Source organism: Oryzias latipes, chromosome 22, assembly GCF_053564925.1.
Source record: "Oryzias latipes strain Hd-rR chromosome 22, Olatipes_Hd-rR_3.1".
Lineage (NCBI taxonomy): Eukaryota > Metazoa > Chordata > Actinopteri > Beloniformes > Adrianichthyidae > Oryzias > Oryzias latipes.
Genome location: NC_136258.1, coordinates 24,095,832 through 24,109,233, shown reverse-complemented (window position 1 = coordinate 24,109,233; position 13,402 = coordinate 24,095,832). Strand labels below are relative to the sequence as shown.

Sequence of the window (13,402 nt, the reverse complement as noted above, 5' to 3'; positions counted from 1 at the left end):
GCGAAGGGTTTAGGGCGACGCTTTAGTCCAGGGGTGGGCAAACTTTAATGTCTCGTGGGCAACAAAGAGGTCTAAAATTTGACAAAAGGGCCATAACAGGAGCAGATGCGTGGAGTGTTTTGGTAATCCCAGAGAAAGCAATGAGTTGGAATCTGAAATTCAACATCTAAGTACCAGTCGCACCAAGGGATCGATGTCCCTCAGGGTAAAAACACAAATTTAGAGAAATACTGCATTTATGTGGTGTTGGATTATATAGTTTGACAGCCTGATTGTCTAAGTTTCTTATTTCTAAAATGGGAGTGCACTTATTACTTGAAAAGTACAAAAAACTCCCTGCACAGTGTTTGGGGGGTTAAAAATGTAAAAATCTGTACGACGTTCCTGCATCCCACCTACTTCAGCTTTACGTGTTGTGTAAGTGTTTGCAACGACCCGTTTCCTGCTGCTTGCAGAGGAAAAAAATGTGCGTGAACATTTTTGCTCTACTACCTCAATGAGCTTGATATTTCAACACCTAAAACCAGATTGCCCTCTTCTCCTTTGCCCATATCCACTCATAAAGGCAGCTGAGACTAAGGTGTTAGACTTACCCCTGATTGGTTGCACAAGGAGAGGAATCACAGGTAGGATCTTTTGACCTCCGTGGTCCAACATGTCATATGCCCCCTGACAAGCCAGAGTCTCATATGGATAGGCGGTCTCTCTCAAACCCTCAAAGAACAGGGGAAGGTAGTGGTGGTAGTCGATTCTTTCAATGTCCACCTGTAGACAAGAAGGTGTTTGTGAGGAAACATTGGGCAGCAAAACCAAAAGTTTTAAAGAAGTGGGTCAGAGGTTGGATATCTTTCAATTACTGTTTTAAATAAACGTCTCTATTTATTTTAATTCAATTCAATTCCTATTCTTTGCTGGGTCCTTCTGTCTTTGTCCTTGGATTTGAACAGATTCTTCGACTCATGCCCTCATGTAACTATTTCAAACCCGTACAATAAACACCCCCTCACTCACAATAGAGGCGTTTCACAGCTGTTTGGGGGATCATGACACAGTGGCATGTGGCATCTTGTGGGCTGACATGTTTAACACCTGTTTACACCATTTACAGGACAGACACAAAGCTGCACGCAACCAAATCAGGTGGTGGATGAAGACATTCATCCAATGATTGAGCACAAGGAGCCTTTGATGTTTGTTGGCTGGGGAGGGATATACAGAGGAATACATTACAGCGAGGACTGTGTCAAAACCCATCAAAGGAAAGTCCTTGAAGGACGCAGGACAGGCACGCAGAGCTGATCCAAAAGAGACTTGCCTTGACCCACTGAATATGCGTGTTCTGAACATTTGCACAGCTCACCCAGGATTTAGACACCAGATCCAGTTACTGCTGGTATATTTATATCTGGACTATCAGCAGCTAAAATACACTCAGATGACATTATTGTTGATCCAAATGCAAAGAGACTGAAGGTACATCTGGTTTTTTACTTCAATGAACGGAAGTCCCAACCCACAGTAGTCCTGGAGGACAGTTCAAAACCACAAGGAGACACATGCAGTGGGATATTCTCATGTATATTTATGTATCCAAATGCAGACGAGCTTGCTGTCGGGTCACGCTGCTCTGTGCTAAAATGTCGCAGAGGCAGTGACACCGTGTGCTTTAAAAGTTCCTAGTTCTCGTCTGGCAGAGCTGAGACTTCAAAGCGGGGCTGACCCTCCCTCCATTCCTGCTGCCAATCCTCCCTGACACACGTCAAATCCCCCGGGTAAACACCGCATCAACGGGGAAGAGGGACTGCAGATGGAGAGAAAGAGAAGAAGAGGGGGCAAGATGGCGAAACAGCCAGAGCTCTCGCTGTTACAGCGCACAGACAAGGCTGATTGCTTTGAGGCAATTTGCTGTCTAACCTTGACCTTTCTGTGCACTTGGTCAAGATCGTCATTGTGAGTCAGGTTGATTGGAGATGAGGACAATAGCAAACACAAGCTCAGAGACGAGTTGAGAGGGAAAGAAGAGGCGGAAAGGGTGACAAAAGACAAAAGGGCACCACAGCACTGCACTGCGTGACAGCCAGTGGCAGTCGATGGCATGATGCTGCAAACTGCCAATGCAGAAACAAGGAATACAAAATGTGTTCAAAACAATGTGTAAAGTTTCCCCACCGGCACTTGCTATAAATATTTATTAGTAATTTATTTATTATTAATGGCATAAAATATAATTAAAAAAATAAGAACTTTACCCATGAATAAATTTGGAGGGACAACAAAGACCTGTTTGGTCTGCATTATCGTGGCTTCTTCTTGTCAAAGTGGGAGTTTTGTTGAAGAAACTACGTATATTTTGAAACTTAAATGCATATACATAACTTTAACATAATACAAAACAAAGTTTTAAAAGTAAATGTATGAAATGGCTAAACTTACAGGTCCTGTTTAAATATTTTAAAGCCTACACGGATGTTATCTCAAAACGCACATTCACCTGAGATAAGTGTCAATCTGTAAGAGAAGAAAACCACAATCCGAAATTCCAGGAATGTCATTTGATAGAATGCTAAGGCATTTTTTTAATTTCATGCTGCCTTTGTGCTGTACTGCAATAGTAAGAAAACAGGTTTTAATTCAGATATTTCCACACTTTTTTTTGATGAGGAAACAGCAGATTGCTTCTTTTTGTTAGATCTTTTTGAACTGAAAATGAAGAACTTCTTAAACTGTATGTTGTTTTGGCTTTAGCAATTAGTTTTATTCAAAGTTCAGATACTGTGCTTTATTTATCTTAAATCGCAACCTGTACGGTTTTCTAACGACACAAATCCTAAATGTTTTATTTATGTACGGTACTGGTTAAAGACCACACATTTGCTCCTTGTCTGGTTATATTATTTTTAGGAATATTTTCAGAAAAAAGATTCAAAGTAAAATCATGCTCATGTGTTTTAGTGGTATACTTATTTTATTTTATACTTAAACATTGATGATTCCACAAATAATGTATACCAAGAATGTTGACAAGTAATTACTTGGGGCAGTGACTGAACCTTAATCTTCAAAATCCTATAAAGGGCGTATTTTAGCACTAAGTGCCTTACAGACTCACCTTCACACACACACACACCTACTCTCACACACATGCTTTTCCAGAGAATGCTAATCAGCAGCTGTGCTGAGCTGTGGCTCCTGCATCCGTTATTGATTGTCCGCCCAGTTTTGTTTGTCTTTGGGTGCCTGTGGGAATCCTCCTGTAGTCCATGGAGTCAATGACAGCGTAGCACAGAAAGACAATCAGCCCAGTAGCAGCAATTAGCCCTGGGCAGCTCCTTGCAAGAAAACACGTTTTCTTGGAGCACGTTCAAACAGATTTGCACGTTTAAAACATAGCACTGTCACACACAATAAAGACTTTAGCAGATTCAGACGCCAACATTTTACTTTATCCTGCAATGTGTTTTCGTAAATGTTTTATTAAAAGGACCCACTTCAATTAAAATAGTGTTTTTAACATGTTCTTATGACATTTTTCTGATAATGAAGGAAATATTTATGGAAAATTAAGCTTAAAAGAGAATTTTGACTATTTGTTTTTTTATTTAAAATCATTGTAAATTAGGACGAAAAATGTTGCTGGAAAACAATTTTATCTGTGATGTAGATAATGGACTCCACAAGCTCCCTGCTCCACTCTATTCTGATGCATTCACTTGCAGACAAATATCCATGTACGTCTTTGTTTTCTTCATCTAAGCTGGCATTTAAAACCTTAAAACTGTATGGCTGGAGAGCTACATTATTTCTCAACATCTTTTGTTGCACAACTATTGTTAATTCTCCTGTTAGCTGCTAGCCATGTGTTTTTAACCTGCACTTGTATAAGGCTGCATGACAACCTATATATATATATATATTTTTTTTTTTTATTTGGGTAGTGAAAACATAGTCAATCATGAAAAATAGAACATCAAGATGTTTACAAACCCATATTTTCTTTTTAACATCACAACATTACAGAAACAGGTACCAGGTTAAAACTAAATAAACAAATAAACCATCACCAGCGACAAAAGTCTAGTACAGGTTTTTTCGCATTTCACCAGAACTAAGTTCAATCCAAAGAAAGATTAGTCTTATCCAGAACTGGTCGCCAGTCTTTTTTGAACTCCTCAATGTTGTCATGAAAGGTATGCGTTAGTCTTTTAGTCTTTCCAGAGGGAGAATCTTCAAAACCTATATGTGTACTAGTCCTCTATGGTCGGAATGTCCTTGGAAATCCAGAATTTCAGAATAGTTTTTCTTGCTACAAACAGAAGAATTTCAATTAGCTTGGCGTTGTGTTTGTACCTAGTGCCATTCACTTTAGTGCCAAGAACACACTGAAAGGTTGAGAATTCCACACTATATCCCAACAGTATTTTCACTTCCTTTTTTTTATTTCAATCCAGTATTTTTGTATCCTACTACATTTCCACAGCATGTGTGCATATGTACCTATTTCACTGTTACACTTGCATCAGTAGGGAGAGTCTAAGCCCTGCTTGCTCCTCAACAATGTACTTGTGTTTCTCTATGTGATTTTGAATTTACGAGTTTAGCGTGTTCTCTATCAGGTGGGTCCACTCATTGTCACTTATTTTTTCTCCTAAGTCAGTCTGCCACTGTCTTTTGAGGTAATCTGTAGAATGGGTAATGTTTGAAGAAAAGTTTCCATAAATGTGGGAGATAAGTCTTGTAGGTTGGGGTTGTGTAAGAATGTGTTCTAAAAATGTTAGGTTGGGGGGGTGTTTTGTTCTGGGTATGTAATATCTGATCTGCAAGTACCGGAAAAAGTGCGACGAGGGCAGAGACTATCTATTCTTTAAGGCTTCAAAGGATTCCAATGCATTTCCACCATAGAGTTTGGCAAGCTGGTCCAAGCCTTTTTCATGCCAGAGTTTGAAATGTCGTGACATGATGGGATGAAATCTGGGTTCCTATATGTGGGGGCTAATATAGAAAAGTGTTCTTTTAGTTTAAAGAAAAGTAACACTTTGTACCATGTATTCAAATTGTTGAAGACAGTAAAGTTGTTTTGTACTTCTGATTTAACCTTATTGTAACATATGAAGGGACAATACTTTAAAGTTAGAATTCCACAGTTACTAGATTCCATATTAATCCATGTATTTGAGACAGTGGGATTCACCCATTCATGTAGATATCGCATTTGTATAGCCCAGTAGTAGAAACGGACATTTGGGACAGCTAGACCCACTTGATCTTTACTTCTCTGTGATTTGCTCAGTTTCATTCTTACTTTGTTCCCCTGCCAAAGATAATGTGTAAATATTTTATCCAAATAAGAGAACCAGCTATTTGGAATTGAGTTTGGCAGCACCTGTAATGGATACATGAGTCTAGGGAGTATATTCCTTTTTAACACACTTATCCTTCCTAGCCAGGAAACGAGTAGACTTTTTAACCCTTCTAAGTTCTCCCTAATACGTGTAATTGTTGGTTTTAGATTCAATTAGAGCAATTTTTTAGGAGAGAGGCTCACTTTTATTCCGAAATAGGTTATTTTTTTTAGGGGACCAATGGAAGGGAAACCCCGTAGGGGGACAAGATCCAGTCATGGTGCCAATAGGCATAGCTTCTTACTTTGATGAGTTTACTTTAAAACCTGAGATATGGCCAAACTTTTTCAAAAGGTTAAGTAAGTGTTGGATGGTACTGTCTGTTTCGACTAGATACAGTAAGACATCATCGGCATATAGTTAGATTTTATGTTCTGTACCATCGATGAGGAATACCTTTATACTTAAAAAAGTTCTGATGCGGTCTGCAAAGGGTTCGATAGCCAGCGCAAACAAGAGAGGACTCAGGGGACAACCCTGCCGGGTTCCATGTTCTAAGGAGAAAACGTTAGAACAATGAGAATTGGTAATAACAGCTGCTTTAGGTGAAGAATGCAACAGCTTCACCCAGTCTACAAACAACCTGTATTTCTATATCTGAAGCTTCCCAACAATGACTAAAAGAGATGAAAAAAAAAAAAAAGAAGGAAACTTCAACAATGTTTTGAAACCCGCGAAACCCATGCAGGTATCGTACATTCTGCTGTGTGTCTGGGTCGCCTCGAGACTCAGACTTACATGTCTCCTTTGGTCAGTGCTGCAACTCCAGACACAAAGCAACGGAGGAACACCAGGCCGGAGAGTGTGAGGGAAGCCAACCCTCATTACACAACAGCCTCAAAGGTCCCTGACAGGCACAAGAGACCCGGCAGAGCCCAAACAGCAGCTTGCCACTTTACTCACAGAAATACCAGGATTTGATTTTATATGGGCTGTGTGAATATGGATACATCAGCGGGATGATTATTAATCTGCATAAAAAAAACACAAGTCTTATTATTTAGTATGCAAAATTGGACTAGTTTGCCAGAATGTGTGAGTCATTCATGTTAAAAATGGTAGGAAAGAAAAATCACACTGAATACATGCATCAGGGTAAGATACTGCTTCCAAGTGACAGGTTTGCATGTGTGTTTGTGTGCATTTTAGGTTTATTTGCACGTTGTTTTCTTCTTTGTTTCAGCTTACTCCCAAGGTAAAAGCAGTGGTGACCGTCAAATGTGGTTTGCAGAAATGAGATGACCTTTTCAGTTCAATATAAGGAACTTGGGTTAGTCTCCTGGGTTAGTGTGGTCACAGCAGTGACTTCTCAGTTTCCTCTTCTTCAAGTTGGGAAAAACTTATGAAGGCTAATTTATCATTTCTGCTATATGTTTCTTGTTGTAACTTAAGCAATCAACGCTTTAGTTTTTTACAAAATTAAAACTCATTTTTTACATCCCCACATATTTTGTTTAGTTCAGAAATATGTGAAACAATCATGGATGGATGAATTAAAAAAAGAACATCAAGAGTCCAGTATGAGAAGTTATATTTATAGTATTCATTTTTAAGGTGGTATTAAGGAATCAGATGTATCATTCTAGCACAAAGCAGCAGTTGTTATATAAATGTCTTCGTAAATTACATAGATTGATCAACTTTTATTTACAAATTCAACCAGGATTTTTATTAGGTTTTTCTCTGATGCCAAATTGTACTGGCTGTCTGCCTTAAGCATTCTTTGTTTTAAAAATAAATAAGTGTTTACGACTATTCCTAATGTGCCATAAAAGAAATGTAGCTGAACAAGGCTATTTTTAAAGACACTACATGAACGGATTCAATTGCAATATTTTTGCATTTTATTCAAATACTCATTATCAGAAAAAATAAATAAATAAACATTTTTGTTGAGGACTTTAACCTTCAAAAATACTAAATAAAAACAAATATTTAAGCTGTTTTAGTAAAAAAAAAAAAAAAAAAGAAAAAAAAGAGAGTGAACGGAGAAGCATCGTAAAACAACTGAAATGTTGGATGACACTGATTTACTGAGACAGAGGGGTTCCGGTTAGAGAACATTACAAAACAAAGAATAAATGCAGGCGTTCAATTTCACCAAGGAGCTGCAATAACCTCTTTAAGAGCCATTTTTCCTTTTACTATGGATTCACTAATGGCCTTTTAAACAAACAAAAACAATGATTAATTGGTTTATTGTTGCATTTATTTTTGATTTAGGAAGCAAACTTTTGTAAATTAAAGAATGGAAGTGGTGTTAGTTAATGAGGTCATGGAATCCTGTTAACATTAGTTATCCTATATAATATATATACATGTATAATTCAGACTTGAACCAAGTACAAGTATTCCAGTCAAACAACATGTGTTACTACTCATTTTGTGTTAGTGTTTTCTATATAGTTTTTTCTGTAAATTAAATGACGTCCAACTCAGTAAGCCGATAACAAAAAATTATCTTTAACAACTGTTGCCAAATGAACACTTTTACATTTTTTTCTGATGAGCAAACAGTTATTAATGCTACAAAATAAAATTATTTCATGTAAAGATGGTTGGTAAAATAAAATGTAAAGATGTCCAGCAAGTAAACTCAACATTTAGTTTTTGCGTTACAATTCTGTACTTTATTATCATGAGGTGAGCGGCACCATAAATTCGGTTTTAGTTCAAAATCATGTTTGTGTAAATACTTGTGCTAAATTTAAAATCCTATGTCCTTAGAGGACATTAAACCAAACTCCTGACTGATGTGAATGGACTTAGAACACTGTAAAAGTCCTCAAACCCAGATTTCCTTTGTCTTTTTGGATAGAATTATGCAGCAGAAATTGGGGAGTTGTTCAATTAACTGTTAGCACACTGAAGACAGAACAAACTCATATTTTTGTTCATACACACATAGCTTCCAACTGTGGCACAGGTGCACAGACCGCCTTTGATACAAATCTGCCACCATGCTGTGTGGACTACCTGTGAATATGAGATTGGAGGGTAAAAAGGCAGGAAACGAAAAATATTTGGACTTTTTTTTGGAGGTCACAGGGAGAAGAGCAGAACTGGAGTAGGCAAATGAAAACTGGGGGGAAGAGGAGTGAGTCACTCTCGCTATCAGCTCTGACAGCTGTTTCCATCTAACAAGCATGCAGCTATGCTCAATCCAAAGCACTAGTAGCAGAGTGCATGGTGTCAATTGAAATGGTACATAACACATGCAGAATGAAACAATTTTGTGGCTTCAAAGGTAACTCAAGACCAGGACGGAGTTATAAATTTTATTCAAGCCGACTCTCACACGCCGAAAACACCATGCGCACATGCATCTACATGCTGAGATGAAAACACGTTTATTTAGGTACACGGCATGCCAGCCGCCTCAACCGGCGTGTTAAGGATTAAAGGCAGAAGGATGCTATTAAAGTGGCTCACGTGGGGTGAAAAACTTAAAGAAGTGATCTGTGGGGAGACGGTTGAAGTTGACACACTGCAAAAATATGTTAAAAAAAAAAAAAAAAAGTAAGTGAAACCTGTTCCGTTCATGGAAAAGCACAAAATCCATTTATAAGTATTGTCTGGTCTTTTATCTTGCTGGACTAAAGAAGCATGAAAAATGATTTTAAACACAAAAGAAAGCAGAAACCATTAATTTGCTGCATGCATTCCAAACATTGAAAAGTTGGTAAATTTGAGCTGTTAAACTCTTGCAATTGCTACTGTGTCTGCCAAGTCAACAAAAAGTTAAAAATATATTGTACATAAGTACAGGGCTGCCCATATGGTGACTGAGAAAAGCTAAGCAGAGAGTGATGGAACCTGTCAAAGTAAAGATAGAGTGACGTAATGCAGACGATAGGAGTCCAGAAAAAACTGCGGGAAACTTGCTCCAGTTTTACGGTGAGACTGCTAAATAAAGCTCAGACCAGGACTCTGCTCACCATGAATGTGGGTGTTAAAGTGTTTGGGCCACGGCTTGGGACCTTGAGCTTCTGTGATGGACATAGGCGAGAATGATAGAGGAATGGGATTTCTTTAAGACTCACTCTAATGAAAATTGTGCTTTCAACATCTTGTTGCATTTTTCTAATGATGGAGGACCATATGTAGAAAACTAAGCTCAAAATTGCATCTTTGAGCTTAGTGCAAATTATTGTGAATCAGGAGTGCACAAAAAAATGTCGTTGGAAAAAGCTCATGGGTGTGATCTGGAAGTTCCCTGCTCCACTCCATTCTCATGCATTTGCTTGTAGACGACTAGATCCATGTATGTCACTGTTTCCCCCATCAGATTTGGCATCTGGCTCAAAACTGTACAGCTGGATAGTTCCAATATTGCTTGGCATTTTTGTTGCACCGGTGATGTTAGGATGGGGACTGTAACCCTCAATTTACACTGATCCATCTGCGGTGCATCTCCATTGTTTGTGTGGGGAGTCTGTCTCACAACCATCAGTTATTTGCTATGCTAATTTATGATATCGCTGTGAAATTTTATGACACATATTTCTATTTTCTTGTGCAACCTTGTTCTTTTAATGCATTCTTTTTTCCCTGTTTCCTGCTATATTCCTATCCAGTTGTATTTCCAAAGAAAAGTTTATTTGAAATGATGAATGTTGTATTATTGAAACTTTTCCTAAACAATAAGAAAAAAAGCTAAAAACTTGCGTTATCGCATGGGCCTGTCACCGTACAAATAAAATGGAATTTGATAAATTTTTATTTTGAAAGTACAAAGGAAGTTTTTGGTTTGAAACCCAGACATGTTTCATGTTTCACAGGCTATTTGCTGCGACATTGACGGACCAGTGCACTGGAAATAGAACTCCTGCGTGAACCTTACGTTGTGTTGTGGAGGGACGGAGAACAGAACTGATCAATAAACAGTTCTTTTTATTTTGTTAACGCATCGCAACGGAGCTGGATCAGTGTAAATCCGCCTTCAGCTAGTGGGAGAGAGTGTAAACAAAGGGATGATGGGAAATGGGGCTGACTTATTTCGCGCTGACAGTTCCACCCCAACTTAAAGGCGGATTTCTGATAAACTACTACTGCTCTGCTGAAACTATATCCTAAAAAATGATAGTTTTTTTTTTATTTTGTCAGAAAATGGCATAATCATAACAAAAGACCACACGGAGCGCTAGATCAAAAGATGTTTGTCTTTAATTTGGCAAAAACTGACTTTAAATCTGACTGTAAATAGCAGTTGGCGTGCTCTGACAGAGTCAAAGCCTGAGCGTTGGAAATGACCGTTAAAAGAGCAATGGGCGTAAAGTCTGATACAGCCAGTTCACTGTGATTGTGTCTGTGTCTTGTCTAATCAGGAGCCACAGCGTCCGCTCTTAGCTTGCAGTGATTACAGCTCAGCAGCCGAGCCTGACAACACACAGGCAGAGCGTAATCAAGTTGGAGAGAAAGGAGAGGGAGGTGTAATCAGCATTTCCCCTCCAATCAGCCCCAAAATCACTGTCTCTAATCTGTAGTCAGCCATTGATGGGTTTGATTGATAGGATGGATTTGTTATCTGGCTGTGGGGGTCTGCAGGGAGCAGAACAACAAGCAGGAGAATGAGGCACAGTCAGCTTATCAGCTATCGCTACATTTGTTACCGCTTCCCTTGTTGAGCAAGCAGAGCTTTTCCTCACAGGCTACAACGGCAGCCCCCCCTATCATTTATCATACAGAAGAATTAAATGTGGACACTTCAAAGTACTTCCCCACACAAGGGTCCCCAGGGGCATGTGTTTTCTCCCTGTTTAAAATGGAAAGGTCCAATCCATCACTGGGTGTTTGTGAAGGAAACACAAAACACGGCAAGTATTTCTGTATCTTTGCGCGTGCGAGTCTGACAGAGCCCGTGTTACTCGTGTATTAATGACACGTGGAATCTATTTGTAATTTGCGCTTCAGATACACAAGAAGGACAAGTGGAGACAAAATGCTTCTCAGAAGCTCCGAACAGCTGCAGAAACCTTGTCTGTTGCATTCGCTCTGTACGGGTTTGATAAATCCTGCTCATCAGTGTCAAAATACAATGGAAAATAACAACAAATGCTCACACCCATATGCTCATTTATAATCAGTATGTGATGAATGGGCTGCATTGATTTTGTTTAAAAAAAAACTCAAAACAATAGGAGTGAAGAAAAATGGCCTGTTTTAGACGATGAGCAGCTTTAATGCGACACGTGTCATTCTGTTGCCATGGGATGTTAATAAAATCAGGACAACAAAGGTTTTTTGTAATCAAAGATAATCTAGAACAAAACCAAACATCTGTTTGAGTGGATGTGAGCTTGCTTTTCTGTTTGTCTTCATCAAATCTGTTTTCTCTGCAGGAAAACACTTGATACTTGCAAAAATTTAAAACCTTGTTTTTAGGCATTTAAGATATTTTACCAGGTTGTAAGTTGTTGTAACTTATTTTTGCTCTACGCCTTCAGTATCAGTGCAGTCATGAATGTTTTGTTGCAATAACAGAAATATTTATTTTTTTAAATGGTTAAAATACATTTGCTCCAGACTCTTGACAATAGCTTAATTTAAGACTCAAAAAAAGCTCAAATTGCTTGATTTAAGAAATATTTAAATGCATTTCATTAACCCTTAGAAGTCAAAGAGCTTTTTGAGCTTTTTTTCTACATTACAATTAGCTATATTAATGTATCTTTAAAACAGTTTTCATGGCAATAATTGATCGATATCCATATTGTTAGTACAACTGCAGCTTCTTTTTTCCAAAGATGGGTCATCTGATTTTTCTTTCAGATTTTCCCTTCATGGGTCGCCACAGAGAATCTCTGCATCCTCTATTCTAACACCAGCTACCTTCATGTCTCTGTTCACTGAAGCCATAAACCTCCTCTTTGGTCTATCCTTCTACATATAAAAATAGGCTACATTTTTCATTATGTTACACAATAATTCTACAACGAACCTGAAACTGTCCAAAAAACGGAATTAATAGAAGTCAATTTTTTCCTTTTTTTTAATGCAAAAAAACCACAAAAACGTAGATCAAACTTTTTTCATGTTTTATATCCAAAGATTAAACGTGTACAAATAAAATAAGAATTTATAAATCCATGAGCAAAGCAAAGGCAAGGGGAGTATGTGTCATAACTCTTCTTATTTTTGAACCAAAACTGTCAAAGCAAAAAACATATTGAATTATTCACGTTGAACTTTGAATGGAAACAATGCTAATGGAGAGGTTGATTTTATATCTGCCTCGCTGTAAACAGCTTTTATTCTCATTTTGTTTACATTTCTACACAATACACTCGTTTTTTTTTGTCTGTAATCAAAATGAACTACAATTAGGTAGATAAATACTAAAAAAGAAATTCTTAGAACAAGCAAAAAAAAAAAAAAAAAACTTAGTATTGGGCTGTGTAACCTTCAACTATCTGACAGTTCGTTTTTTTAGCTTATTTTTCCCTTTGAGAATCTTTGTGTGGAACTCCTTTTTTCTAAATGTACATGTCTTATTATAAGATTTCTTGTGGAGTAAAGATGACTTGCTCCGTGGACAGATAGTTTTACTACTTTTCAGTAATTCAATTCTTAAGAGTAGTGTCATTTTTCCATTTTAGGCTACCTCTTTTTGGAGTGTTTTGAACAACACTAAATTACAAAAGAAAAAAATGTAAAAAAAACAACAACTACATTTTGTTATATTTAAATGTAATGACGATAATTCTTTTTTTTTTCCAAGATCATTAAAGGGCAGTAAAAACCTGAAGTGGATTTCATGGGTTAAAGCACTTTTTGGCATCATCCTGGACACCATCTCTGCCCACCAACTTATCTGAAAATAGAATTCTTACATGTTGCTCACACACTGTTCCAAGTCGGGGAGAAGAGAGCAGCAGTGTTTGTGAAGACTCTTCTGTAAATCATAATTTTAAGGAGAATTGTTGTGACAAATATGAAGCAGAAAACAGAGACCGTTCAGTAGTCTGCAGTTTTCTAGATAAAATATTGAACTGTTTCATTTT

The 13,402-nt window shown here is 37.8% G+C and overlaps 1 protein-coding gene across 2 annotated transcripts in view; it reads right to left on the bottom strand.

Moving 5' to 3' along the window:
- pacrg (PARK2 co-regulated) overlaps positions 1–13,402 on the bottom strand; it is a 165,069-nt gene that overhangs the window by 84,360 nt on the left and 67,307 nt on the right. For both annotated transcript variants that reach the window (XM_078940477.1, XM_004082184.4), the window contains exon 3: positions 594–765. In XM_078940477.1, coding sequence (XP_078796603.1) covers positions 594–765 — 172 coding nt within the window. The remainder of the gene's footprint in view (positions 1–593; positions 766–13,402) is intronic.